General features: G+C 37.9%; 3 protein-coding genes across 5 annotated transcripts; 1 reads left to right on the top strand and 2 right to left on the bottom strand.

Annotated features, from left to right (window-relative positions):
* Positions 1–201: 201 nt before the first annotated feature.
* On the bottom strand, positions 202–10,072 carry ctdnep1b (CTD nuclear envelope phosphatase 1b). Of its 2 annotated transcripts, none has more exons than XM_066681109.1 (7): positions 9,929–10,072; positions 5,120–5,186; positions 3,296–3,414; positions 2,636–2,824; positions 2,396–2,507; positions 2,023–2,107; positions 202–1,920 (listed from the first exon to the last, which is right to left on the bottom strand). In XM_066681109.1, the coding sequence occupies exons 1-7, from the start codon at positions 9,929–9,931 to the stop codon at positions 1,860–1,862; spliced, it is 636 nt and encodes a 211-aa protein (XP_066537206.1). In that variant the 5' UTR covers positions 9,932–10,072; the 3' UTR covers positions 202–1,859. The 2 variants fall into 2 exon arrangements, with proteins under 2 accessions (XP_066537206.1, XP_066537205.1); XM_066681108.1 differs by lacking the exon at positions 9,929–10,072 and adding an exon at positions 8,683–9,666.
* Positions 10,073–10,456: 384 nt separating this feature from the next.
* On the bottom strand, positions 10,457–19,700 carry elp5 (elongator acetyltransferase complex subunit 5). 2 transcript variants are annotated; one of them, XM_066681107.1, is made up of 9 exons: positions 19,542–19,700; positions 17,152–17,282; positions 14,260–14,320; positions 13,842–13,922; positions 13,475–13,686; positions 12,030–12,205; positions 11,810–11,899; positions 11,608–11,708; positions 10,457–11,271 (listed from the first exon to the last, which is right to left on the bottom strand). In XM_066681107.1, the coding sequence occupies exons 2-9, from the start codon at positions 17,204–17,206 to the stop codon at positions 11,163–11,165; spliced, it is 885 nt and encodes a 294-aa protein (XP_066537204.1). In that variant the 5' UTR covers positions 17,207–17,282; positions 19,542–19,700; the 3' UTR covers positions 10,457–11,162. The 2 variants fall into 2 exon arrangements, with proteins under 2 accessions (XP_066537204.1, XP_066537203.1); XM_066681106.1 differs by lacking the exon at positions 19,542–19,700 and having other exon boundaries at positions 10,459–11,271; positions 17,152–17,404.
* On the top strand, positions 18,029–25,284 carry phf23b (PHD finger protein 23b). Its single transcript, XM_066681105.1, has 5 exons — positions 18,029–18,597; positions 21,319–21,350; positions 21,654–21,743; positions 21,883–22,501; positions 23,693–25,284. The coding sequence occupies exons 1-5, from the start codon at positions 18,570–18,572 to the stop codon at positions 23,884–23,886; spliced, it is 963 nt and encodes a 320-aa protein (XP_066537202.1). The 5' UTR covers positions 18,029–18,569; the 3' UTR covers positions 23,887–25,284.
* The last annotated feature ends 1,742 nt before the right edge of the window (positions 25,285–27,026 follow it).

Here is a 27,026-nt window from a genome sequence, read left to right as displayed (position 1 = left end):
GTCGATTAATGTTTCCGCAAAATAACCACAAGCACTTGCTTTAACCGCATCTAGGTTGCTCAAATCTTCACATGCATGAAACATAATTGAATACAAAATGTTTAAGTCGTGACAGTTTAAAAACAGCTTTCACTACACAACTGAACCTGGGACTACGTTTTCATGATTACGCACAGACGTCAGTGAGCGCATGTAGACTACAGTGGTACATCGGCCAGTGTTTCTGCTGCTGTCTCGTTTTGACCGAGAGAATAAGAACGAGGAAACATGTTGGATCTACATATAATGTAAAACAAGCGCTTGTAATTAATTCTTAACCTCCTTATAGCCTCTTATTCATCTTATTTATAGCCTAAAATATCAGCCTGTGAAATTCAGATTGTTGCATCATTTCCTTCACATCATGTGATCTAAAGCACCTGATGTGATGTATGATTTCATACCATTGTGCAATAATCAACTTAAAAATCTGTATGTACACATGGAATGCAATGAGACGTGAAGCTACAAACGTTTACTTTGAGTCAAGGTATCCGGATACGTTGGGAGTACTCCACAATGCAGGATTTCTTAGTTAGCCTGCTAACTTGAGCCCAAGGTTGGGGACTGTCCAATAAGAAGAGAGCTGGAATTCACACTAACAAGCAGTTCATAGCGGTGTTCACGGAAAAGTAAACTTGCACCATTCGCAGAAGCTTAAGACATACAAGCCACCAGATACACTCTAGAGCACTTACTGCTCAATAACTAGGCAGCAAGCGAAAATACGTTTCCCGAATCAATAAAAATGGGACCCATACTTGACACTGACACGTGTTTTATTGGATACGTGCAGATCTGAGGACTGGAGTCCATGGGAGCTGCCTCAAGATTCATCAAGAATAGCTTTTATCTGACAGGTGAACAGAAACCAATAAGATATGTATTGATTTTAAACATTGCAGGTGGTTGTTCAGTCTGCTGTACAATATTTATATAGGCTTGCAGAACACTGTTCATTGCACAGCAAGTCCATAAATTCAAGTTACATTTCTTTTTCAACTTTTAAAGAACTTAAGCTCTGAAACCAGAAATAACCTGTACCAGTCAGCGAGCTCTTTTAATGCTCTCCATTAGTTATATACCATAGAGTGTGGAAATAACTGACTTGATACGAAAAATTATGAATTTGCTTTAGGGGGAGAAAAAAAAAAAAAAAAAAATCTACACATGTTCTGTATGCATATTCCATCAGTCTGCTCGTACATGAATCTTCAAATAATATTGTCTTTTAAGACTGTACCTCAACTAGAACCCAATAGCAATGCATTTACCCTGAATTCAGTTGCGTTGTAGAGGTCACTTTCAAAAAAAATATACATACCTTTAACTTTTAATTAAAAAAATGTCCAGAGTGCCTGTAGGAAATGGAAACCCCATTTACTCCAGCTGGAGGTAGAGGGTCACACTAGACATTCTGAGTAAAAATCTTTGTTGCCTCGGGATTCGATCATTCAGTACTGTCAAAAGTTTTAAAACTAAATATTCAGCATCTGTCTCTATCTCTCTTTCTCTCTCACACACTCTCTGTCTCACACACACACAATAGACAGCAGTCACCCACACAAACATCACCCTTCCAAGAGAACTATAAGGCAGAGACAACCATTTTGAGGAAGAGAAAAAGACACTTAAGAAAAACAAATATTCCCAGTCCTCTTCAAGTTTGCCATCTCCACTTCCAAACATGTTCAGGCCAAGTCTGGACCTTCATCAAATCACCCTTGCACAGAGTGTTTTGGGAAGGTGCTTTCAGCACTGTGGGATAGAGGATGGGGAGTTGCTCAAGCAGCTGAAAACAAAGTCTCTCGGCTGCACATTCACCAAAGTCGATGCTGGTGGAGGTTCCGGCTAAGGACGGATCGGACATCAGCAGTGAACCTGGAAGCCGTAGGCAGATTTAGTTATGTCAAAACAGAAAATGAGGTTAAATTTTAATCAGGTAAGAATCACCCCCACCAGAGGTTCTGTTTAGTTCATCACCTTAGTGCATCCAACATTGGCAGCAGGTTAAGAAGTGCTGTGTCACTGGGATCACTGAACCATGATTTTATAGGTATTGCATTATCTGGTGGAATAAACGGAAGAAAAACTGATGATAAAATTGTCTATGCTACACAATAATGTGACTCTTCAATGCATAATGGGTACGAGATTTATAACATCCAAGATTTTCACATCAGAATATTAGAATTTTAGTCATTAAAAAGATTACTAAGTGCCCAGTTGTGTCCAACATTTCACTAGTGGCTAACACCCAGTGAGCTTGTTACATGAAAATTAGTTTTTCCTATATGAAATGAAAGAGAAATATAGATAGTCTGCATAAAAGAGTAATCATCTCATAATTTCCTACCTGGATGACTGCGATATGCCCCAGGTGAATTGTCAAGAATGACTATACTGGAAAGGTCATTATGTACAACAGAGAGGTCTTTTACATAACTACCTAAATCCAATGTGCAATGCTGTGTATAAAAAAAAGAAACAATTAACAATGGCATTTTCTCTGGTCAATCCTTTCTGCCAATAATAATTTATATAAAATAAGTAAATATAAATAACACTGTTGGCTATATGTTGTAGCTCCAATTACCTGTCTGTAGTATCTGCGCTTCAGAATGCCTTTGTTATTGTCTAGCTTGTCAGCTACTGCAGATCCATAGATTTCCATGCTCGCAGTGAACACCACGAGTTCATACCATTGACTCACCACCTCTAAGAAGAAGTCCACATGAGGCCTTTTATGCACAAAAAATCGGACTGGATGTTTGTCTATAACAACCTAAAAACAATCAGTGGAAGAGAAGGAAAGAAAGAGGGAAGTTAAGCAACTGAAACTCATAGGACAAATGAGAGAGATCCTATTAAGTGTACTTTTAAATAACGAAACTGACAACTGAGAGAAATGCATTAAACATTTTTCCATCTCTTTATTTTTTTGGATTACTGTAACATTTTATTTGAACAGTTCATACAACCTTATGCCAAACTTCAACAGTCTTTATGCCAAAATTCACATTAACTGCCTACTTCTGTCAGCTACATTGTACTAATTCCAAATGCAAGATTAGATTTAAAAAAAAAAAAAACCTAACTTGTCTCAAACTTGAATTGTGTGATGTGTTGTTAGCTATACATAATACAGATTGAGAATTTAAATACAATTAAATCAATTAATCAAAAACAGAAAAGAAACAATGCATGACATCATGCCATGCCTATAAGTAATGTTCTTCCTGTTGGAAAGCCTTACTTTGAGTATAAAATCTGGTGGCGTGCCAGGCCGCACAGTTGGTCTCAGAACACCATCATGATGAGAATGAATAAGTGTCTCATCAAGGTCTAATACAAGAATCTTCCTCTTCACTGCATCTGCAAAAACACACATAAAACTCATTAACCAATACACACATTCAAACTCTTCCCTTCAGTGGTCACCCTCTATGAAATGCATAACCCAAAACAAACAGAGCTCCATTTCGCTCTGTCTGCCTGCAGTTCTTTTCAGTCAACAACTGTCCATTCAGGCCTACTCAGCCTGATACTCAGACTCACTGTTGTGAAATATTTGTCTGCAGGTTTTGCATTTTGCTGACATCAATGTCCATTTTTTAAAAGCTCTTAACAAATGATGTTCTGTTGCTCTTTGTAAAGGCATTAAGGTGCAGGTTAATCTGGGTTAAATACTAAATACTAGAAATAAGCTCTTACACTTATGGAACAACTACAGCAAATAGAACTGCAAAGAAAAAACTGCCACAGCATAATATCAGAAGGTTTACCCCCACAGAAAAGCCAGAAAAGATGGCTAGTAAATGAGAAGATAAAGGCTGTAAAATTGTGTGGCAGAGGAGTAGTTGAGTGGCTACAAGGAAGGATTAGAAAGGGGAAAGGTCCAAACCTAAACATGTGCCTCCCAATGTTGTACTTTGTTTTGTAGAAGAAACAATTGCTATATTGTGTGTATTGAAACAAAATGCTATAGCAACTGCTGAGGGCATTATAATGTAAAATGTTTTTTGATTTAAATGAAAAAACCTGACTGAGCACACACACCACACTGGATAAAGAAATATAATGAAATTAAAAATGGCTGTAATAGAGATCAAGCAATGAATAATCAAAGGAACTAACCAGTTACTGCTTATGTCTGTGAGGTTGTGGTCATCAGCTGTAAAAGAACCAAGTACTAAACTATGGGATTGAAATGGACCAAAATCATTGCTTATATGTAACAGGTTTACTTCAAATGCAGTAAAATTTAACTATAATTCCAAGGCTGTCCTGTTGTTTGGGGATGGTAAACATAGTATTTCCTGATGTAAAATATGTTTTGTATCTTGGAAGCAAAACAACTTCCTCCAATGCTATGGTTGGTGAATTGCTATGTCAGTCAGCTGTGAAAATTCAGATGTCTCTTCTGATTCCTATGGCAATGGGAACCTGAGTGGGAAACCTGTGCTGTGCCGCCGTTATTGGCAATGCTGCAATTTTTAAAAAGGGGCTGTCAACGTACCAGCAGCTGAGAAGAGAAACGATAAAGTAAGAAATATGAACTAATGTTAAAAATACCATTAATATTAAACATTATACAATGAAAATGAAATACAAAATCTTAAAAAAGGTTAAGATGTCCTGTGCGTGAATGACAACAATGCAGTGTCTTATGAAATTATGCTGCCACAAGCCACTGGGCACATGCAGTCTGAGTTGTGCTTGCCCTGAAGCAAAGCCATTTTCAGGTGCCAGCTACAATGAAAACAACTTGTATGCTCTGCCAAAACACTTTATTTAAGTCAGTTAACTTTTAATTATTCAAAAATTAAAAGTTAACTGACAGTGCTATGGTAATATGAGAGTTAATAGAAATAATTTTATGGTAAAAAAAAATAAAAACAAACATTTTAGAATTAGATATTTTATAGAAATGTATTATATGTGTATGTTAATCTTCAGTTCAGGAAAGCTGGCACAATTTTGGGGTAGTAAATAAAATAGTTCGTTTTGAATCTTGATAACTGTCCATCAGCAAGACAAGCAGCCAACAAAGACAATAAGACAGAGGATATATACTCACTAAGTCTGTTTCTGGACAGCGGTGACAAGGGTAAAGTGTCATATCGTACTGTCTGATACTGGATTATCTATGCCAGGGAAGAGAAAAACAGGAAATTGACATTTCATTTCACAATCTATGATATACCATCATTGCATATGTTATTTTCTGTGAAAGAAGATACTTCTACCAGCAGTTATTTCCCTAAAGTCCTCTTGTTTTAAACAACTTTTTAGCATATACATTTTTCCAAAGCCTTTTACAGTTTAATCTTGTTATATTTATAGGTGAATAGTGCTTTGGGAGACTTACCCATGGATTTTTTTATTTATTTTTTTATTATTATTATTTTTTTAATGGTACAAATCTAACATTAATCTGCTGTACCGAAGGGAGTGTGGCTGGTAAAGTGTTCTTTACAACGCTGTACAGAGGAACAGTGTACCACCACCCTGTTTAGGCTAAACATTCCTCGGTTCCTTTTCTACCCCTAGCAAAAATGATAAAGAGAAAACCCTTATAATACAGAGTATTAAAAAAAAAAAAAAAACACCAACAAACAGACAAAAAAAAAAAAACAAAAACAAAAAAAAAAACAATCACAAATAAGACACAAAATCAAACTTCAACCACGTACCAACATTTGTTTTTTTTCCCCCTCAAACATTCCAAAATGTGGCACTTCTGAACCTAAACAAACCAGGGAACAGCTTTTCCCCCCAAAATCTTAGATTTCCTCTTTATTAGCTAAATATTATGGATTTGTGAAATGTATGTCAAACAAATCAAAATATTTGAAATAACTTAGTTTTGTTTCTAAAATGTTTCCACTTATTTTCCTAAATAAGTATGCATTTTATTTCAAAATCAAACATAACACGTCTTATTCCTGGTTAGCTGTGACAAAATAATAAAACCAAAATGAGTAAATACACAAACTGGGAAGGTTATAAAAGGAAAACATACATTTAGGACAAGGAAGACAATTCAAAGAACTATGCCTCTTGTGTGGATGTCCACTGACACTGATATTCATTTATCAATCTTGAACCTGTAGAAAATCATGCCATTTAGTCAAACAACTAAACGTGTATTTTTCAGCTGTTTTATGTTTATTTGCTATGGAATAAAACTGGGAGACATTCTCCAAGTACGGTGATTGCATAATGTTTTGCCAGTACTGCATTGTAATAAAATAAAACAACACAAGTCATGGAGGTGAAACGGGGTGCTTGAAATCAACACAAATTAAAATCTACAACGAATATAAAATAAGGTATAATTATGTTCCCTAACTAAAGGTAAATAAATGTACCCTTGAGGGTTCCACCAATATGACATTTTTTCTTATAGCACATACAGAGATAGAAGTGTTTTAATTTGTATTTTTAACATTCCCCTGCTTTGCTAGGATCAATCATTTTCAGATAGTCTGGCAGGTGTTGAGTGGAGACCAGGTTCTCAGTACAAGGTTTGAATCACTCCCCTCACAAGCCAATTACAATTCTGCTACTTAATCAGTATTAATGACTGTATTAAAACCTAATCAGATAATTTGCCACTTGGTCTTTACCACTAGAAGAATGTATGAAAGATGCACTGACATAACGATAAACATTTTTTAAAAAGCAATTTGATGCATGTGGCTTAAAGTCAGATGGATATTTTAAATTCATCCATCAAATGACAAAATTAATGTATTTATACTTTACCAAATCTTAGTCATAAAAAACACGGTTGTTCAATTTTACTTTATACTTTTCAGTTGCCGGACACCTGTAACTTTGGCCACTGACCACAAAATAAGCACAATACTCCCTTCCGCTAAGCCTCACTCTTCCAGGCTATTTTTAGACGTCTGCAAGTGTCAGTGGGAATTTGGGGGCAAATGAAAAGGGAAACCGCCAGGGTGACTTTGGAAGGGAGAGTGGCGTTTTGTTCCAGCATTTACAGGCCAGCTTTTATTCAGATACTGTACTATATGTGCTCACAGACACATGCTATGTTCACTATCTCAAGGCAGCTGCTTGTCACAGCCTTTAACTGGAATGCATGGGGAGTCTGAAGGCCCAGCTGAACAGATATTGACGTAGTAGACCACAGAACAAGGAAAGTTGAAGCAATTTATACACTAAATTACAACAATTTAATTTTAATTTATTCTAAATAAATCACTCTTTTCTCTTGAGTTAAATTTCATTTTAGTTCCCCAGACACTCTGCAAAACAGTCTCTTAAGCAGAATAACAGCACTGTGCCATCTTTACAGCAATATAGGTTGATACCTTAAGGCACACTGATGCCTGGAACTAATTTTTAAAAATACCTACGGATCATGGTTGACCTGATCGTTCCTGTCAATCAGGCAATGCCCAATACTGATGGATGTTTGTGCATAATATAGTTATATTAAGAGTACTACACACTGGCTTATGTATTGCAGGTACGGGATTATCCCATAGCCTGTTTACAACTGTTGGTCTGTAGTGGCTCATGAGTCATATAGGCTACGCAAGTTCAAAAGTTCCATGTAATATTCAAGTAACTCTACAGTGAGACTAGTAATCTACTGTTATGGTGCATATTGACAATGCAAAAGTACACCCAAATTAATAAAGTTTTAATGCTTTTTACTGAAACTTTGCTTTACATTGGGCAGCAGTGCTGCGATTCATAAAATATATCTTTTAAAAATAGATGGAAAAGACTTGGGTTCTCCTGCAAGTAAAAAGTTAGGCCTCAATAGAATTTTTACATCCTTCAGCAAAAGAACCTGACACTTGCAAGGTAACATTCTCATTCCTGGGATCCTTTTCACTTTAATATAATTACTAGAATTAAAGTTTAACAACGTGAGCATTGTGAAAAATTTCAAGTTCAAGTATTTTTATTTGAAGATACTCAAGCAGTGCCCATCCATCAGTATTTGTCTATCTGCCTGCTGTAAAGAACAGGTGAGACTGTGAGGACGAACTCATTAAAAAAATAAATAAATAAAAAATAAATAAATTAAAGAAAGCTGTAGATAATATTATTCAGGCTACAGCCACGTTTTATGGTTCTCCTGTGTAGCAGTAAGAGAAGAAACCACAAAGCTTTCTTCTAAAAATACAATCAACAATTAACTACACACAGCCATGGAGTGGTATAACACATGGTCCTGGAGGGAAGGGTAAAACATTTCAAAATATACCTCAATTCATCAGGCCATATATGGACAGTAAACTGTGACTTCATTTTTGTGATGTCTCCACATACAACATATACACATATCCAGCTAATTAGCTTAAACTTCCACTAAAGTTATAAGGAGTGTTTCAGCTCAGATTGCGTTTTTTCTCTGGTCTAAAAATGGCAGCCTATCAGAACAGAGCTAATTTACATACATAGGTCTTGAGAGCAAACTAAGAAAATCTATGCAGTTCTTAAGGACGAAAAATGGAAGATTTAATGAAAAGGAAAAAAAAGTCAATTGAGAAGTACAAAAAAGTTTAAATATATAACTTAAAATTGATTTGAGATTCAAAGAGGGCAATGTTCATGCGTAAAGTACGGGCAGTGTAAGAGGCGATGAGAAGTACTCACCGTCCTTAGGTGTTTCCTGAGTATATATAAGAAGAAGCTCCATATTTTTGAGGTGACGCCAAAGAAAGTGCGGACACACAGCACACACTGGCGAGTCTTTAACATGTCCACCATAACAGCGCCGTGTGTGTAGAGCAAAATGGAAAGTGTAGAAGGCGCTTTAGAGACGAGGCTAGATCCGCCCGAACATTTAACTGTAACTTCACACTGACACGTTTCCTCTGCTCCAGCTGAGCTCAGACCAGACGGGTGTCTAACGTTGTTGGACGCCGAGCTTCTCCTCAGTCCATAGCTAAAAGCTACTAAAACTTAGGCAGCTGCAGTGAGAAAGAGTGCAGCGTTAATGAAAAGTGCAGATGCGAAGTTTCACTTTGGTGGCAACGAGGTAGTTTCCTTGTGGTTGGAGCACAGCTCAGTTAAACGGAGGGAAAAAGTGACTGGAGTGAACTCTCCACTTTCTCCAAGGCAGGACGGTGAATTAAGGTAACAGTCCGCTTTGTACTCGACAGTTAAAAAACAGTTATCCGCGGTCCGGGGTGGCTGAGTGTTCAGTCTCTCTCTCTCTCTCTCTCTCTCTGTGTCTTGTCTGTCTGTCACTCTCTCTCTCTGTGTGTGTGTTAAAGCTAAAGCTAAACTCCGTGACCGCTGAAAAACAGTTCAAAGCCGATCCGGAACAGGGCCGCCGTCACTTCCTTCAAGAGTCACAGTCCAGACCTTAAGAGTTACCCCGGATTAGTAGCTCCATGGCCATACAGGTCGATTCTGTAGCCACAATTAGCCTTTAATGCTAAAATATTCGCCTGCCATATATTTCGTCATCCGCGTAGACGCTATGAAGAAAAAAAAAAGAAAAAAAAAAACCGACATTATTTGCCAATGTTAGCTCAGTCTAACCCCTGCTTTCCTACTTCTCCAAACGCTGACTGAATAGAACTCGTGTTCTAGACTTATTTTAACCTTCCACTAATAAATACTGTGATATTTTTACAAAATCTTTCTCCAACTGCTCTTTATTCCTTTAAATTCAAGAGCGTTGTTACTCTGCCTTTAAAATGACACGTAGACAATCTCTGTTCTGATTGGTTGCCCTGTGTGCAGCCTGGTTTAACAATATATAAATAAATACATAAATTAATTACTGAATTGGCTAGGCCGTTAAATCCCTTAACGCTGTAGCAACACCGTACAGCCTGTGTTTTTTGCAGCTTAGTTTCTATAAACTGAACAATCACTGGATTACACCTACCATTGTTCATTTTATCAGCTCACTGACCATACAGGAGCACTTTGTTGTTCTACAATTACAGAGTGTTGTCCACCTGTTTCCCTGCATACAAAAGCAGGGCTGCTGGAGTTTATAAAGCCCCCAATATCAGTCCTGGACCAAAAAATATCTAGCCAACCTGTGAGCAGTGTCCTGTGTCCACTGATTAAGGACTAGGGGACAAATACACACCACCACCATGTCAGTGCCACGGCAGCACTGAGAATGATCCACTATCCAAATCATACCTGCTCTCAGGTGGTCCTGACCATCGCAGAGCAGGGTGAAATCGAGATAAACTATGCATAGAAACAGAAGGCCTAGTCTGTAATGGTAGAACTGCTAAGAGGTCCTTTTGGTCAGTGGAGTTAAAAAAATGCACAATGAGTCTAGATACAAAGTAGGTGTTTTTAATCTGATTAGTGTATATGTACTCTGTGTACACTGATTAGTGAAATATTCAGTTTGAAAGAACATAAACACATTACACAAATTGCCATTTTTACCTTTTAAATATCAACTTATACATATTTAATTTTGTTACTAGAATGACAATTTACTTGGCTCTAAATGACTTTCTAATATCAAGAAACCTGAGATATGAGATCATTTGGCTTGCTAGTTTCATCAGAGAATTGTTGAATTGTGTAACAATTCACTAATTTAAGTATTTCTCCACCCAGGTCCTAGGGACTTTCTGCCCTGCAATTTTGAGTGGTTCCCTGCTTAACACACCCACAGCAACTCTGAAAGGACATATTAATAACTGATTCAAGTAATCAGGTGTGTTGGGAAAAAGAAAGCATTAAATATGCAGTGCAGGTTGCCTTCAGGACCAGGGCTGAGAAATACTCATCTAAAGCAAAAACGATTCTAAGACTCCCAGAAATCTTGTCAAAATATCTATCAGTGTGTTATTCTGAGAAAGTACATGTACATTAACTTTATGGGGTCAAACACTAGACTACATAGAAGTGCTTGGGGAGGGAAGCTTTTGCTTTGCTACTTACATGCATAAAATAAAATAAAAAAATTCTATAGCATAGCAATCTGTAAACATTGTGACCTCTAGAAAAAAAATATCAGATGAAGCCAAATGCAGAATGTGTCACTGATTATGAAAATTAAGCATATTTTACTGTTTAATTTTCTTTACTTCCAGTGGAAAATGCCTTTTTATATGTTCCTCTGGTAAAAGTCCTGATATCGACTCCTTTTAGACATTAAGGTCATCATCTGGATCTTCTTCATCAAAGTCGTCAGCTGCATCAGGTTCATATATAATCCGTCCACATCCCTGCCTTTGGTTCAGTAAAGCAGACTTCCTATTGACAAAAATATATTAAGACAATTTTATAAAATTTTATGAAATAAAAAGAAAAAACAAGAAAAACCTTAAGGCTTCAGAGGTTTTGGATGATGCTTAATTACTCCAAACAATGTATTTCCATTGCTTCCCAACCTAAAAATCTGGGGTTTATATACCCATCTAGCAGATGTATGGCATTGGGCATGGTGAGCTTAGGCTCATGTGTGGCTTCACCAGTCTATTTGCTATGATTTCCTGTAGTAATTATACAATAATTTACTAATCATATAGAGAATTTAGATATTTTCAACATGCAATTTGAGGTACTGTCATTAGCAGAAATTCATCTTACTTCTCTTGGCTGAAGACAAAAGGCAGGGCAACTTTTTCCTTTGCCTCTCTTTCCACTTCAGACAAACAAAGATTAAAGGTCAGGTTTGACGTAGGATCCGCCTGCAGGATGGAGACGGACATGAGAAAACACATTTTTCACCTGAACTAGGTAGATTTAAGCTTCAGAAACAAAACTTTCTCTCATTCTCTCACACACACACCTTTGTGTCTGGCATTTGTACATGTGCTGGCTGGCTGGGTCTTCTCTCTTTGGACAGTGTGAAGTCCTCTGTCACACTGAAAAACTCATCCTAGTAAGACACACCAATATAGCCATTCTTATCAGCTTTTAAATAAAACAGACACTAGCTGACAATAGAAAATAATAAATGCTAACATTTAAATCATTAGAAGTGCATGATTGAAGAAAATATTTTTCACCTCTTTCACAATTTTTCCAGATTTTTTACGGTGTATCATCTTGGCTGCAGCATAGTGTGCATTATTCACAGATGTTACTGTAATTATAGTGCTAGCTAAGTGGCATATGCTTCCTACAACTCCCTGCTGATGAAGATCTGTATGTAGGAGACAAAAAATCATCCTCACCGAACCCCCTATTTGAACAAGAGAAAAAATATTTTTACAAAAATCATCCAGCCAGTGTGTTATTCAAGATCCAACAAGCCTATCCTTCATTTGCATCGACCAATTTGTTAATGTAAAGGTTGTAAGTACACAGTAGGGTGCGAGTATACAATACCCCATTCTGGAATACCAGATCATAGAATTGTTGTAGATGTCTTGCTACACAAGGCTGCACTAGTTTTGCTGGGAATCTCCCTGGATGATATAAACATGCTGTAATCGACTAAACTAACAGGCTTTGAACTATTTAAAAGTAACTTGATTATGGAAACTGAGTTTCACAGACAACAACTACAACAAATCTTCCTTCTGGTATTCCAGGAGCTCTGAATAGAATTACTGCCACTTCAGTGAGAGGAGTCAGTTGGGCTGTTTGAGGCATTTTATAAGAATGCTTCCTGGACTCCTCCTGCTGGTGGTATACACCGTAAAGTAAGAGGAGGACTCAGTAGACCCAGGACCTGGTGGAAGGATTATATTTCCTGGCTGCCCTGGGAACTCCTGAGGATCCCCTGGAGGAGTTGGCAAACGCAGCAGGGGACAGAGATGCCTTGGTATACTTACAAGACAATATTACACTCTATAATCACTACGTAACAAATTTGGCTGAAAATGTATAAAAGCTTTGTTTTACTTATGGAGACACTTCAGCCAGAACACCCTTAACCTGTTCTATGTCTGTTTAAACACACCTACTCATCTACTAAACAAATGCTGCAACAGAGTGCATTTATTTCCTAATTTACTTGGCAAATATAGAAGGAACTCATATCTAAAATTACTGCTGTGAATTTAAATGTCACATCTGTATTTATAAGCAAAACAAATGGCTACACTAAGAGTCTGGATTTCTTTGTTGTCTTCAGAATTCTTTCCCAATGGTTGTTTGATGTATCTGCATATATTATAGGGCACGAACATAACATTCTTGAAGCTGAGGAATGCTGTACCACACAGGATTGCATAACAGCACAAACTACAAAGAACAGTTCTGCCAGAATCCCCCTGGATAATAATGCATACATTAATATTGCACTAAATTAACACTTACTGAGCTATTACACTGCGTTTACAATAGAAATTGTATTTCACTGACAGCAATTACATTCAACACATGATAAATTTAGATTTAAACAATATATACCAAATATATCTTAAAATACATTCTGTAGTACTGAAGAACCTTGAGTATTATAAAAACATATAATAACCACGTTTGCCTTGCTCAGATGCCAAACCTCTTTTGAGCTCCTGAAGTTGTTGACAAACAGCAACTGGATTATGATGCCTTATGACCCAGGTCAGTGAGTCAATAACCAGTACTGAAGCTTTTGCATGTTGTCTCCTACAGACCAGCCGTGTAATGTCTGCTGCATTGAACTCCTTCACTGTAAATGAGGACTGACTGGTCCAGCCCAAAGGGTCTTCATATGCATTGTGAAAGTGAAACCTAAAAGTGAAACAAAGAGAGAACCGGCATCACGTAATGTTTTAAAGGCTTACAACAGAAAACAAGAAAGTGAACTGAATTAGCAAATGTTTGTAGACATCTCAAGGATGTAATATTAACTTCAGCGAGCATAGGATCCTACCGCCCTGACTCACAAATGCATGCAATTGCTGTCCAATCCAGCACGCATTTCTTGATCAGGAACTTCAAATCCCAACACATGGACATCCTCCTCCCTTTTAAAAGCAACAATGGACAAACTAGAGTTATTCAACACAGAGGAGAATTTTCTATACACGTACAAACAGTACATACAGTACATACAGTAAAATGATCTAATGGCCATTATAGTTTATGAGTTCTGAACAAAAGCTTCTATTTTGTATTGTCTATATGAATACTGCTAATTCACACAGCACAGAATTAGTTTGAGACATAAAACTAGACAACATAAGCAGGATTTCTCAGGTTTCCCAGCTAGCTTAAGTCCAAAGTCATATATATATATATATATATATATTATTTATTGCACTTACAACACATTTTTAAAGCACCATGCATGAGCCATCTTACCTTTTTAAGGTACAATTTATATAATATTTAAGCAGATGCCGCCCAGAATAAGAGGATGTATCTGTTGAAAAATAAACCATAACATTTTTTGTTTATGGACATAGGACTTTAGGAAAACACATTTAATCTGAAAATAATCAGTTACTTCAAAGTTAAAGTCCAGGCCGACAGCCTTAATTACAGCCCTTTCATGTACCACTTATCACTGCATAACTAGATGGGATAAAAAAAATAACATTGTGTTAGCTGATAGATGTGCATATACTTCATGTTGGATAGTCGTGTGTTTGAGATGTCCTACTTTTAGACAGTAATCTTACGTGATGTGACAAAATGAAAAATAGCTTATTTTAAAGCTTAAATTTATTAAGTGCTGTCAAGCTGATTCTGAGTCCTAGAGCCCATAAGTGGGTATGTATGTATGTATGTATGGATAGATAGATAGATACTTTATTGATCCCCAGGGGTGTTTACCCAGAACGTAGCTAGTTGTGTTTCTGGACACATATTTTGGCCCCTACTGCTCGGTGCATAATTGCTTACACCAGTTCTTTTCATATAATCTGAATTTTTTATGTCCACCTTCAAAATGCATCAAGAAGCATATAAAGGGCCATAGACTCAACACTTCTAAGATTGGTTTTCCCTACGTTATATGTAATAAACCATTACTTTATTTTCCCCCCTTGTCTGGTTTTCTTTCTCCTGTCTTTCTCATGGGTGGCCTGTTCCTGTTGCTCTCCTGGTGTTGCCCTGATCCTGCCCCCACCCCTATGCATCCTGTACAAGATCTTGGCTTTGTCTCACCTACTGCATCATGATTGAGGAACTCTGCATCCGCTTTGACCCTCCCACAGAATCACTGACCACCCCTCGTACCTCATACTCATAGATAAGGATGCAAAATTCCAGGAGAAAAGTTGGGAAATTTACCATGAGAATTAACAGGTAATTATGGGTATTAACTGGAATTAATAGGAATATTCAAAGCTGAAGATGAGAAATTTGCACACAGTTGGTAACTATCTACTGTAGCATAATCTTGGCTAAAATAATTAGATATGAAACCTGACACTCAACACTACTGAAAGCACACATTTGGACCAAAGGACTACCAAAAGTCAGGTAGGTATTAATGAGGTTCATATTTCTATTGACAATAATAGCACTGAAACATTTAAGCAACTATTCAAGCGAGGTGTAATCTCACAGTTGCTTGCTATCTGGTAAACCATATAAGCTCAGCAGGCTAGCAAGATGTTAGTTTAACAAGCATAGGCTATTTACCTATATTGTCATAGGTGTCATAGTTATTATTTGTATTGTTATGCCTTCATGTCTGCTGTTGACAAAAAAATGGTACATTGAAGATGTGCATGATATATTTCCTTTATCCAATTTTACATATTAATTCCAATAAATTCCCAAAGTTCTCAAACTTTCAATGGAAAGTTTACATTTTGGAATATTTCCAAAGTTCCCATGGAAAGTTACCAGTAATTTACTGGAAATTTATCGAATATTTTCCACTCTTCTCAACCCTACTCATACAACTATTTTACCTTCACATTACTATAAATCTTCTCTGTTAGTACACTTTTACTTCTGTTTTGTTATATGTTGTGCTCTCCAGTGTCGACCCGAGGAGGATGGGTTCCCCCTAATAGGTCTTGGTTTCTTTCTGGTGCACTGAGGGAGGTTTTCCTTGCAACTGTTGCCCTTGGCTTGCTCATAGGAGGTTTGGACCCAGATCTCTGTAAACCTGCTTTGTGAGGACTTTCTGTTGAGAGTGCCAATCTGTGTCATGATGATTTGTTTATTTATTTTTTTAATTCTGAATGCTGTTTAATAAGCTTGAGAGCATGAGACTGTCCAAAATCTCTTGGTATGCTGAAGCATTAAGAGTTCCTTTACACTTGGTACAATGCAGTCAGACAAGTAATAGGGATGCACTGATTTATTGAGCAGAAAAGCAAAGCTCTCGATTTACCATTCAATCTACATCCCAACCCTCACCTATGGTCATGAGCTTTGGGTATTGACTGAAAGAATGAGATTGCAGGTACAAACGGCTGAAATTAGTTTTCTCCGCAGGGTGTCTGGACTCTCCCTTAGAGACAGGATTAGGAGCTCGGACATCTGGGAGAGACTCGGAGTGGAGCCACTAGATTAAATGATCTTTCTGTCATTTAATGTGCTGTGTGTGTTTACACCACTATATGTATGTGCGTGTACTGAGCATCACTGATATTTTAAATTAGTTTTCATCACAAAGAAATTTAATCCCAGAAACTGTTCTCTGCAGAAACTGTGAAAAACATCCACACAACAGACATAGTTTGTATTTACAAGTGTCAGTGCATATGCACAAGCACAAAATAGGCGCTAAGTTATTGGCTGATAAAAATAACATCCTGACAACAATAACTAAAAAAATCCAACATATCGGCCGCCAATAAATTGTACATCACTAACAAGTACCATTCTGCTGGCAACCAACATTTTGAAGGTCTGCAAGATTAATTCTGCAAAAAAGTTGGCGCATCAGAAGCTGCTGACCCCGAAGCAGTCTGCATGTCTAGGTGCTTGGTTTTATACACCTGTGGCCATTGAAGTGACTGGAACACCTGAATAACATGATTTGAATGAGTGAGTGAATACTACTGGAAATATACTATACTTATACTGGCATGTAATATAATGTATATTTCATAGGTTTTCTAGTCTCCTTTATTTGGTATTTACTGGCAGAAGAAGTTTTAATGAATATTGTTAACTACCAGTACTCGCGTCAGTCTTCAGTAATGCTACCACTTAATATAACGTGGTAAAAACAATACAAACAAAAACAATAACTGACCAAGTCAAAATCACTGATAAAAAAGACGTTACCTCGGATAATAACAATTCCTCCTGGTTCTGTTCCCTGTAACACTTCTAACAGCATTGCACTCAAGAACGGTTGAGCAGTCCAAATATGAAGCACGCCTGTCCTACTCCAAACAACAATTTGGAATATATACCTGAAGATAAATAAAGAGTGAATGAAGGAAATGAGCTACACTTTAATCTACAGAGGACATACTATCCAACCATGTGTATCAGTTCAACAACGCAAGAGTCAGGTTTTCTCCTTCAGCGACAATATGGTGCATTGCAGAAAATTGATATGGATATCGCCACCTGCTGTCCTTCGGTAGTAATCACAACAATTATATAACACCCCGCGTACACGACTCTTCATAGGGTTCATTGTATTTGGCTCAGTAAAATACACAAACAACAACAAAAAAAATATTTAAATTTTAATGGCTTTAATCAAACCGAATTATTTAACTTTAATATGCCTTTAAGAATAGCACGTGTAAATGACCTATTCTTAGTGGATTTCCCTATCGCGCCTCATTCAAACAGTAATGATAAAGCCAATTTTGCCCAAGTTATTGCCCGGCTTAGCACTAATCTAACAGTATGTGCCTTTCACGCATAAAATTAACCACAACTCTTTAATACGACTGAGGAATCCCCGGGAATTCAACTTGTAATCTTTCGATGAAAGAGCCAAATATTTGACCTCTGCGCCACTCAAGACAATCAAGTACGATTTAAATAAATAAATACATCACCATAATTCAACAAATACACACCACTTGATATCAGCATTTGCTATAACGAAATAACCATTTACGCGTTTGACGTACAGTGATGTGTCTTTGGACTCCATTTCCCATATTCCCCTATATGAGAGAGAGCGAGCGAGAGAGAGAGAGAGAGCGAGAGCGAGCGAGCTGACCGAGGCGCGGCGAGGAGGGAGCAAGCGACACGCAGACGTATTTAGAAGAACTTCTTTCACAGTTTACCACTACATTTGTTGGAAACAAAATTGGATCGGTAATCAGATGTTCTCGGTGAAGGATGGCTACTGGGAGCAGGGTTAATTGGCGGTCTCCAGAAGGCGCGCTGACTCGAGTCTCTGGGCAGTAAGTTTATCAAAGTGTGGGCACTGCCAGGATTATATACGCATCCCCGTGGCGAAGAAAATATCTACAGAGCTGCTATCGGAGAACAAAACCTTAAACCATAGATCTGGGTACAGAGAGCGTATAGACATTGTCTGTTAAACTTTAATAAGCGGAGGACGAGACGGGATTGCCCTGTTTTTTTTCCCCGTGCGGTTTGTCGGCTGCGTGGACGGAGAAATTGTGCGGGTCTTTTAGCCTTAGCGGCTCCGGCTGAGTGCCGAGGATTTGCACGTAAAGCCGGGGAAGAGACGCCAACGAAGCGGAGAGAACGTCGTAGCTTGGGTGACAATGCTCGAGATAATGTCCGAACACCAAGGTAAGAAAGTAGATGGGGTAAAACACCGCGAAATTGCTTAGTAGTGTAGTTAGCAGTCGTCGGTGTGTTAGCACCGGCTATTAATGGCCACTTTGAGATTTCAAACGGACTCGATTCGCTACACATCTAGAGTTAACCAAGTGTCTCGGTAACGTAACTTAGATATCAGTGGCTGTTTTATACACCAATCGTTTGAACGCGATTTTAACTAATGCTTATGTTGTAGTCGGGCTTCAGAAAGATGAGCGAAACTCTTTCATTTGCCTCTAACTTGTTAGCGGGCTGGTTAACTGACTCCACTAACACTGATTAATTTAGCGTGTGTTTTGCTGCTTACCATTGACCGTAAACAACAGAAAAAGTATATTAACAAACAAGAGTTAAGAGAGCTTTATGTTCTGTCAACTCGAATAAACGACACAGAGACAGTGGACAACGTTCACGATGCCTGCCCTGTGTAGGAAGTGTTAAGTTACGAATCAGCATCGTTAATTTCATGCTAGCTAACGTTACTTCGAGCGTCTTACAACTACACAATATTTAGACAAACAAGAAATAACAAGCACAGGACCCAGCATAACTTGTGGCTCTATTTCTGGTTAATTCTCCAATTGGGAACCAATAAACCCCCATAAAACCCGTTCTTAAGCGTGATATTTGGCTCGCTATTTAGCCTAACTTAGCTCAACCTACGGGCTATATAAAAGTCACAGATTACACGGTCACAGAACTGTCATCACATATACGTTATCGTGTGTACAGTCAAACAAGCCTAGAATGTATCTCTATATATTGAGAAAATGTGTAGAAACTGTCTTTCTGTAAAGGCTAACTTAGCAAAATGCTAAGTGTTAGCTAGCATCCTAAGTAGATTACAATTGGGGAATACTTTACAAAGTAATGTTAATAATGCTGAAAACAGAAACCACAGCATCAACGTTTACCCGCTAGGCTACTCTCTTTTTGCTTATTTATGCTTTAGTATTGCTGGGAGTGTTTGCTATCGTTAAATGTTCGTTGACTTCAGCCACAAGTGTTAACGCTATCACAGGCTGGAGTGTAGCGCTGGTATCAGGTCCAGCTCGTGCAGACTATGAGCAGGTCCCAAAACCCGAAAATTGAAATCCACACTGAACTGAGGGCCAGTGGGAAAACGGTTGAAGTTATCGTTTTGGTACCAAAAGTTCTGGTACTTCGTGCGATATAAAAACGCCCTCCGTGAATCAAACGGTCTGCTAACAGCTTAAGATGAGTTTCACTGGTGTGATTCGGTATGTCAGTTGACGTTCGACATGACACAATTATATTTTATGTGTTTTTTTTTTTTTTTAAGAAATACTATGATTGGTCTACAAAATTGATAAAAATGTTTTATTTGCTGCTGGTAAACTGTTAGCTGGCAGGTTAGTAACCAGCCTTTATTAACATGGTTGTGATGCGCCTCCATTTTTGTTCATATTCCTTTTCCATTTCAAAATCGGCGAGAACCCGTAGAACTAGAGGGAAAATTGATGTTTCGACTTATACGACAAAAACTGCTTGGGGGGTGCCCTGAAGAAAGCCCAGTTAGAACTGGCAAACTCTAACCACGATAGCTTTGGGCTGCATCTCACACGGCTCGCTAACGTTACTCCCTTTACAGTGGTCATTGTGACTTTAAAATTTCGTAATTTTGCGCTCAAACGGTACACTGTTTTATGTTGAATGGCGTATCTTCACATGACTAAACCTCAAAATGCACATACGCTGGACATATTAACATGGTTTGGGGGCAGAAGCTTTTTATTTTAAGACCTATGTAGTCAGTAAGAAACCAGTCGGGATTCAGTTTTAGATTGATTTTTTTCAGTTATGGAACTGGGTTTGAACATGCTGTGTTTTGGAGTAATAATTCATGTCGAATGTGTTCACTAAAACACACGCTGTCCTTCATTGCTCTGAGCAGTACATTTTAATTGTTATTAATGGTTGGTGTTCATGTGGCGAGGCATAGCTGACTTAGCGCGCTAATATTAACATTCATCGTCACGTTAACGTTATTTAGCCGCCTCGCATCTACAACTAAGGTATTTGTAGCTAGTGTTTCACGTAAGAATGTACAAATAAACACCACCAATGATTAGCTACGAAAGTAGTATTTGATGTCGATATATCTACGAAGTACTTGTAAAAGCGCTGTTGCCGTTTCATAGTAGCTTGTTTGCTAATTAAAGCTAATGTTCGCTTGTACGTCAGACACCAAGCGTCGCAAAGAATTTTTCATTTCCACCTTAAACGGCGCCACATTTACAGTTCAGAGCTTGCTCAGTTTAAGGTGGAACTGGGAATTAGCCAAACCCGTATCTGCTATGTGACGAGCGAGGTCTTTTGAAGAACTCAGTTGTCCCCGAGAGCACCGCGAATGGTATTTCCCCTTGGAAAAAAGTGAATGAACGAATATTCAAGTTTGTGGATGGCAAAGATGGTCTCCCCACCGTTAACGTTAATTTATAAACTCGTCTAAAGCTACATAACATCGCAGTGCCCTCACCCGGACAGAAACCGCGTCCAAAAAACACACTACACTACACAGTGTGCCAAAAATAGGACACCGCCATTAGGAGTAACACCTTAATGTGTGGTGTATGAACGTGTGAGGTTCTTAGCCAAGAGTTTTTGCAGAAATCTTAGGCAATGTTGTGTCAAAGTTTAACCAGTGCTGTCTGTCTATTTTTTTCACAGATTCATTGCTGAAATGCAAAACAGAGCCCCTGGTAAGTAAACACTTTGTTCAAACTGGCGTCACCGTTGAGGTTTATATTCCAGACTTTGAGATATGCGCAAATTGGTCATCCAGTGCCCACCCTGTTTTCTTAAGATGAATTTTGTGCTAATAAGTGTAAATAATACATTTAACTGGTTATAATTTGGATAGACTAGTTTTTCCTCTACATTAAGTTAATGGCAGTATGCTTTCACAATTAAAGCAAAAACATTTTTACAAGTGGTTCACAGGGTGAAATAATAATAATAGCAACAGTGAAAAATAGTAACTGAAATGTTGCTGTAATTTTCAGCCACCAGAAAGAAGAAAGAGAACTGTGGAAGACTTCAACAAGTTCTGTAGTTTTGTCTTGGCTTATGCTGGATATATACCATCTCAGGAGGTAAATTTCTGTTATAGTGCATGGCTTGCCTTGGTTCCCCTTTAAGGATTTTTCCTCATGTTCAGATGAGTTTTTTTAAATGTTGATTTGTGACAAGGGAATTGTCCATTTACGGTCATGCCTTTTATTTCTTCCATAGGAAAGACCATGGTCTCCAGCCTCCTCCAGTTCTCCACACAGCTCTGGGGCCTCAGGTGAAAGTGGCATGGGAGGTAGTGCCAGCTCGAATATCACAGCAGGATGGGGAGATGGCCCTTCAGACCTCCACACCATTCACACTTTTGTGCGGAAAGCTCGCGCCAACAAAAGTGTTAAGGGCATGCGTCGCCTAACTTCGGACAGCGCTTTGCTGGACAAAATGAGACTAAAGGACCCGTTTTACAAGGGTCAAATAGGCAGCAAAGCAGAGCGCAAGAAGGACAAGAAGCTAAAGCGCCTTTCTCTTGGCTCGGGTGCAGGAGACAGCAGTAGTAGTGGTGGTGAGAAACGCGCCAGGATCAAACGCAGTAAAAACCCCAAGCAGCCTAAAGCCCTTAAGAAGCTTAAGAACTCAGCACCCAGTGAGACAGACTCTGAAACTGGCCTTGGCCAGGGAGATGAGCAGTCAGGCCAGGGAACAGTGCCGGTGCATGGGCTCCAAGCCCAGGGATCCAGTCTAATAAAGGCTGAAAGGGAGGAGGCTGCAAGAGAGGCAGAAATGAGCTCCAGTGAAGAAGGGGAGACATGGATAGCAGATGAGGATATCATGGTGGAGTCAGGTGAGAGTTTTATTTAGGCTAATCATATTCATTGAATTGCAAAAGTGCGTAGGGAATCTTGTATTTTTTTTTCTGAGAATGAAGTCCTGCACATATAAGAATTACAAACTACATTTTAGAGAACAAGCATATTAATGTCAAATAAATAAAATGCCCCTTTGAAATGGAACACGTCAGCCCAGGACTTCAAGGGAAAGATTTATCTAGTAAAGCTCTACCTGCCAATTTAATTTCTACTTGTTTCATGGGCTTTTGGCCTTTAGCTTTGTGTTTAATAAGTGAAAAGCTTTTATAATAGTGTTCGAGTTGGGAGAATAACTCTGTTTTTAACTCTTTATATAAATAATATATATATATATATATATTATTAAATAATATTTTTTGTAGTTCTCACTGCAGTGATGTACATATGTTCCGTGTAAAAGTACACTATAGTTCAGAAATCTGTCTTTCATCAGCACAAAATCACTTTCACTTAGGGTGTCATAGGGTGTGTAGATATGCTTCAGGTTCCACATCCTTTTATGGTGTCTGTTACTCAAGGATGAAAAAAGTATCGCAAGCATTTTTTGAGTGGTACTGGGGAGCATAAACATAGTAGCAGGATGATCCAAAATTAGAAATGTAGCTCTAAATTCATACTGATTTTGTTCAATCCTTTGCCAACTTGACACACAGCTGTTACCAATTAGTTGGTAATTATTATTTGGCTTATATGCAGAGGAGAATGAATAAAAAAATCTATGCCAATACACAGGACAAAATGTATGGTATTGTGTTATGCATTACCTTGATACTGTTTATGAATTTTGGAGGACCTTTGTCACTAGAGGGCGCTAAAACATACATTTTCAAAACTTACTTGTAAACACCGAAGCTGGTTTTTACCCAAATTGCAATGCTGTTCTCTTGAACATTTTGTTCTTTGATAGCATTTAGGTTTCATTTATGCTGAGTTATCTATCAAATCAACCACAACAGCTGTATAAAATATATGGGAACTGAAGAATGTCAATGTTAGGATTAGAAGCAAATGACCAAAATGCCTCAGGTTGCCTCTGGAGCCCTAAAATTGGAAGACTCTTAAAAAAAAAATAAATATATAAATTCCAGTACATGTTAAAATTGACAGTTTTCACTTGAATGTATTATTATTACTGTGTTGTTGACATTTGCTCTCTCCACCTATAGGTGACGACTCATGGGACTTAATAACCTGTTACTGTGGGAAACCCTTCGCTGGACGTCCCATGATTGAGTGTAACCAGTGCAGCATATGGGTGCACCTCTCCTGTGCGAAAATCAAGAAGTCTAACGTCCCAGATATTTTCTACTGCCACAAATGCAGGGATGCTCGACGGTTGAGCCATAAAAAAGACTCTTAAAGAACACGACTGCTCTCAAAGCCCTGAATGTCCCCGTCCTCCACCTTTTCTACCCAAGAAAATACTGTTTGATGAAGGTTTTCTGCAGTCAGTGTTGCTGGTTGCTTTTCCTCCTGCACATGTCACAGAATTATTTACACACTCGACAATCAGAAATATCATTGAAATTTCTCTCATGTAAATAGGCAAACTGTTTTTTTCATTCAAACCAGTCTCTAATGCATTGGTATAACTGTCAAACCACTTTGGTTTTTGGAACCATAAACCCTTATTAATAGAAGCCTTTTACAGCAGAAGGTAACAGATTTTGCATTTAGGTGAGAGTTATCTAGAAAATGGTTCTTTTGAGGCTTAGGTTTGCCCATCCACGTGAAGAAATTATCTATGTACAGGTTAATCATTACTTATCATTCTTAGACATATCTGATTTTGGTATCAACATAACTTTAAACCAAACTCAAGCAGTTTTTTTTTTTTCTTTTGCAAATTATTAACAGCTAGGCATTGTACGAATTTGTCTCTAGGTTACTAGCGCTTTATCTGAGTACAGATCTTTTCAGCAGCACCATGGCAATCCTGTCATAAACTAGCACTTAACTGTCAAGTCCACTTCAAGAGAGAATAATTATTTCTTAGTTTTTTTTTTTTTTTTGTCAAACAAATTTCAAGAGACAAATCTTGTTTTTCATGGGCTTCATTCGACCAACCTAACTTTACAATTGTAATATTTATCTCTCCCTTATCCCTTTCCCTCTGCATAGATTAAGCAATTTCACTGTTGTGCGTTTACTATTTTCATTTGATTGACTTTTTGAAGGAAGGTTTATGTTTCGTGAGGCTTGGGAGTGAATGGCGTTTAAGAGCTTTGCAACAGCCGTATGGTTGTGGAAGTTCATGTATCACAAAGTTAATAGTTGTAATTATTTTTTGTTCATTTTTTGTTTAAAAGAAGACTAAAATGGGCTTTTAATCTCTTGTCTGAGAACTGGTTGATGCAGCACCCAGAATATTAGACATTGTGTAACTCTTCCATGACAAACTGTCACTTGAAAGTAGTTTGGAGACAAGCTCTCTTTTTGTTGTGTACAGAAAAGAGTTTATGCTGCAAGTGTTGTGGCTTTTCTTGTTGTTTTTGTTTTTTTTTTTTTTTCACACACACACACACCCTTCAGACATTTGCTTTTTTTTTTTTTGTTGGTTGGTGAGGTGTGGGTTTTCTTGAAATCCCCAAAAGTTAGTCTGATTCTCACCTCTCCTATTTTACTCTGTAAATATCATATACTTTGAGAACTGTACATATACTAAAGATAAGAAAAACAGCCAAGCAAATGTTATATTTTTGGCATCTGATGTTTTCTTTAACTGTACCTGAAGAAATAAAACGTTTTCTTTATTGGGGATCCTATCAGAAATTCTGTCTTGAATGTTTTGATCAGTTGTCGTGCAGAAATGATGTGACTGCTTCTATTTGTTACACTTTTTAATCAGCAAAGGCACACAAGTACAGTGTTTGTCAGTTTGCATACCACTAGAGGGCAATATTAAATAGCAATAAATAAGGCAATGAGGCATCAAATCACTTTAAACATGTCAGGAAAAAAAAAAAAAAACTGCTACATCTTGCATATTAAGCCTAATCCTAGACTGAAATGCGTTTAAGTTGAGTTCCCACTGGTGATGTAGATTCGTTCAAGACCAGGCTTTATCTGTTCATGTAAATCCAGATGGTATTGTACATTGGCCACACTGTCTAGATGCTTGAAAGCTGGTCATTTGACTTAGACATCTCTGGTTCATCCTGAAAGAAAGAAACAGATTTTATATATATATATTTGCAGAACCAGTGGCCGTGAATAGGTCACAGATATTCATGTAAATATTGTGATATAGACAGTGTATTGACTAAGACAGAAATGCTTACCTTTTTGTTTCTGCTGGACAGATAGGAGTTACCAATGCGGTCCAAAGGGACAGTTACTCTCACCCTACAATGTGGAAAAAAAAAACATTTAAATTGTGTGTGTCCTGACCAGTACAAAACATACTAGGAAATTTAATCCAGCATCTAATATTCCCTGTTTCAGCTTCCTTTACCCACCTTTTGTCTTTGTTCTTGTTGCGGCTGGGCTTGGTCAGTACAGGTGTTTGCTCCAGAGGCAGAGAGAGGGCAGTGGTGGATTTGGCCGGGTTGGGCTCCCAGTCCTGGGTCATTTCCCCACCGTTATCTGGCATAAACTGACCCTGGTCTGAGATATCAGAGAGATCCCGACTTAGCCTGTGAGTGGACTAGAGAAGAGAAAACAAAACTTGTTAAAGGCGACAGTAATACAAGCAAACCAGTACAAACACTTATGATTTTTTTTGTATGGCTTATATTTTTTCATTATTATTTGTTTGTTTATTAGGCACACATAAAAAGTTAACCAGTAATAGACTTTTCAGTGACACTCACTTTGGCTAGAAACAGCCTGTCAGGAAGCAGAAAGGCACAGAGCTCATCTATTAAAAAGCAGAGAGCCAAGACACTCAACAAATATCTGTAGAAAATCATCTGGAGGAAAACAAAAAGAAACACAATATAATATCATTAAAATATTCTCACCACTCCATTAATGTCACACTGTAAAATTGTTCATCAGTTCAATCTTACGAAATGGCTTCATGCTCTAACATGCCAACAGGCTGGTTCTATTAATCACAGATTAAGACTAAGAATGAAACATTGAAAAAAGATTCTACATCTCACAGTTGTACAAGTGATATACAAACACACAGATTTGTTTACTTAGAATCTTATAATCTCCATTTAAATAATCTTCATATGCCTTCATCAGCAAATTGCCCATTTGCAAGCAACTAAAAGCAGTTTTTATGAAAGCAAAAGATAGAATTTTATCTCAGAAACATTTGAGAATGTTATAGTTATAAAGTTTTCCTTTACCTTCTTCTTAAGGTTGACCCTGCCGCTCAGTCTCTTTGGTCAGTTTGTGTTGCCGTCGTCTGTGTCTTTGGGTATTTGTAGACACAAAGCTGGGGTGGGTTTATATGTGCAAAGGATGGCAGGGTGATAATGGATTGGGTGTGTGGTGATTGTGTGTGTTTGTGTGTGTGTGTGTGTGTGTGTGTGAGAAAGACTTCAT

This window comes from Hoplias malabaricus, chromosome 9, assembly GCF_029633855.1.
Source record: "Hoplias malabaricus isolate fHopMal1 chromosome 9, fHopMal1.hap1, whole genome shotgun sequence".
Classification (NCBI taxonomy): Eukaryota; Metazoa; Chordata; class Actinopteri; order Characiformes; family Erythrinidae; genus Hoplias; species Hoplias malabaricus.
Note: the sequence above shows the minus strand (reverse complement) of the source record. Positions and strands in the feature narration are given on the sequence as shown.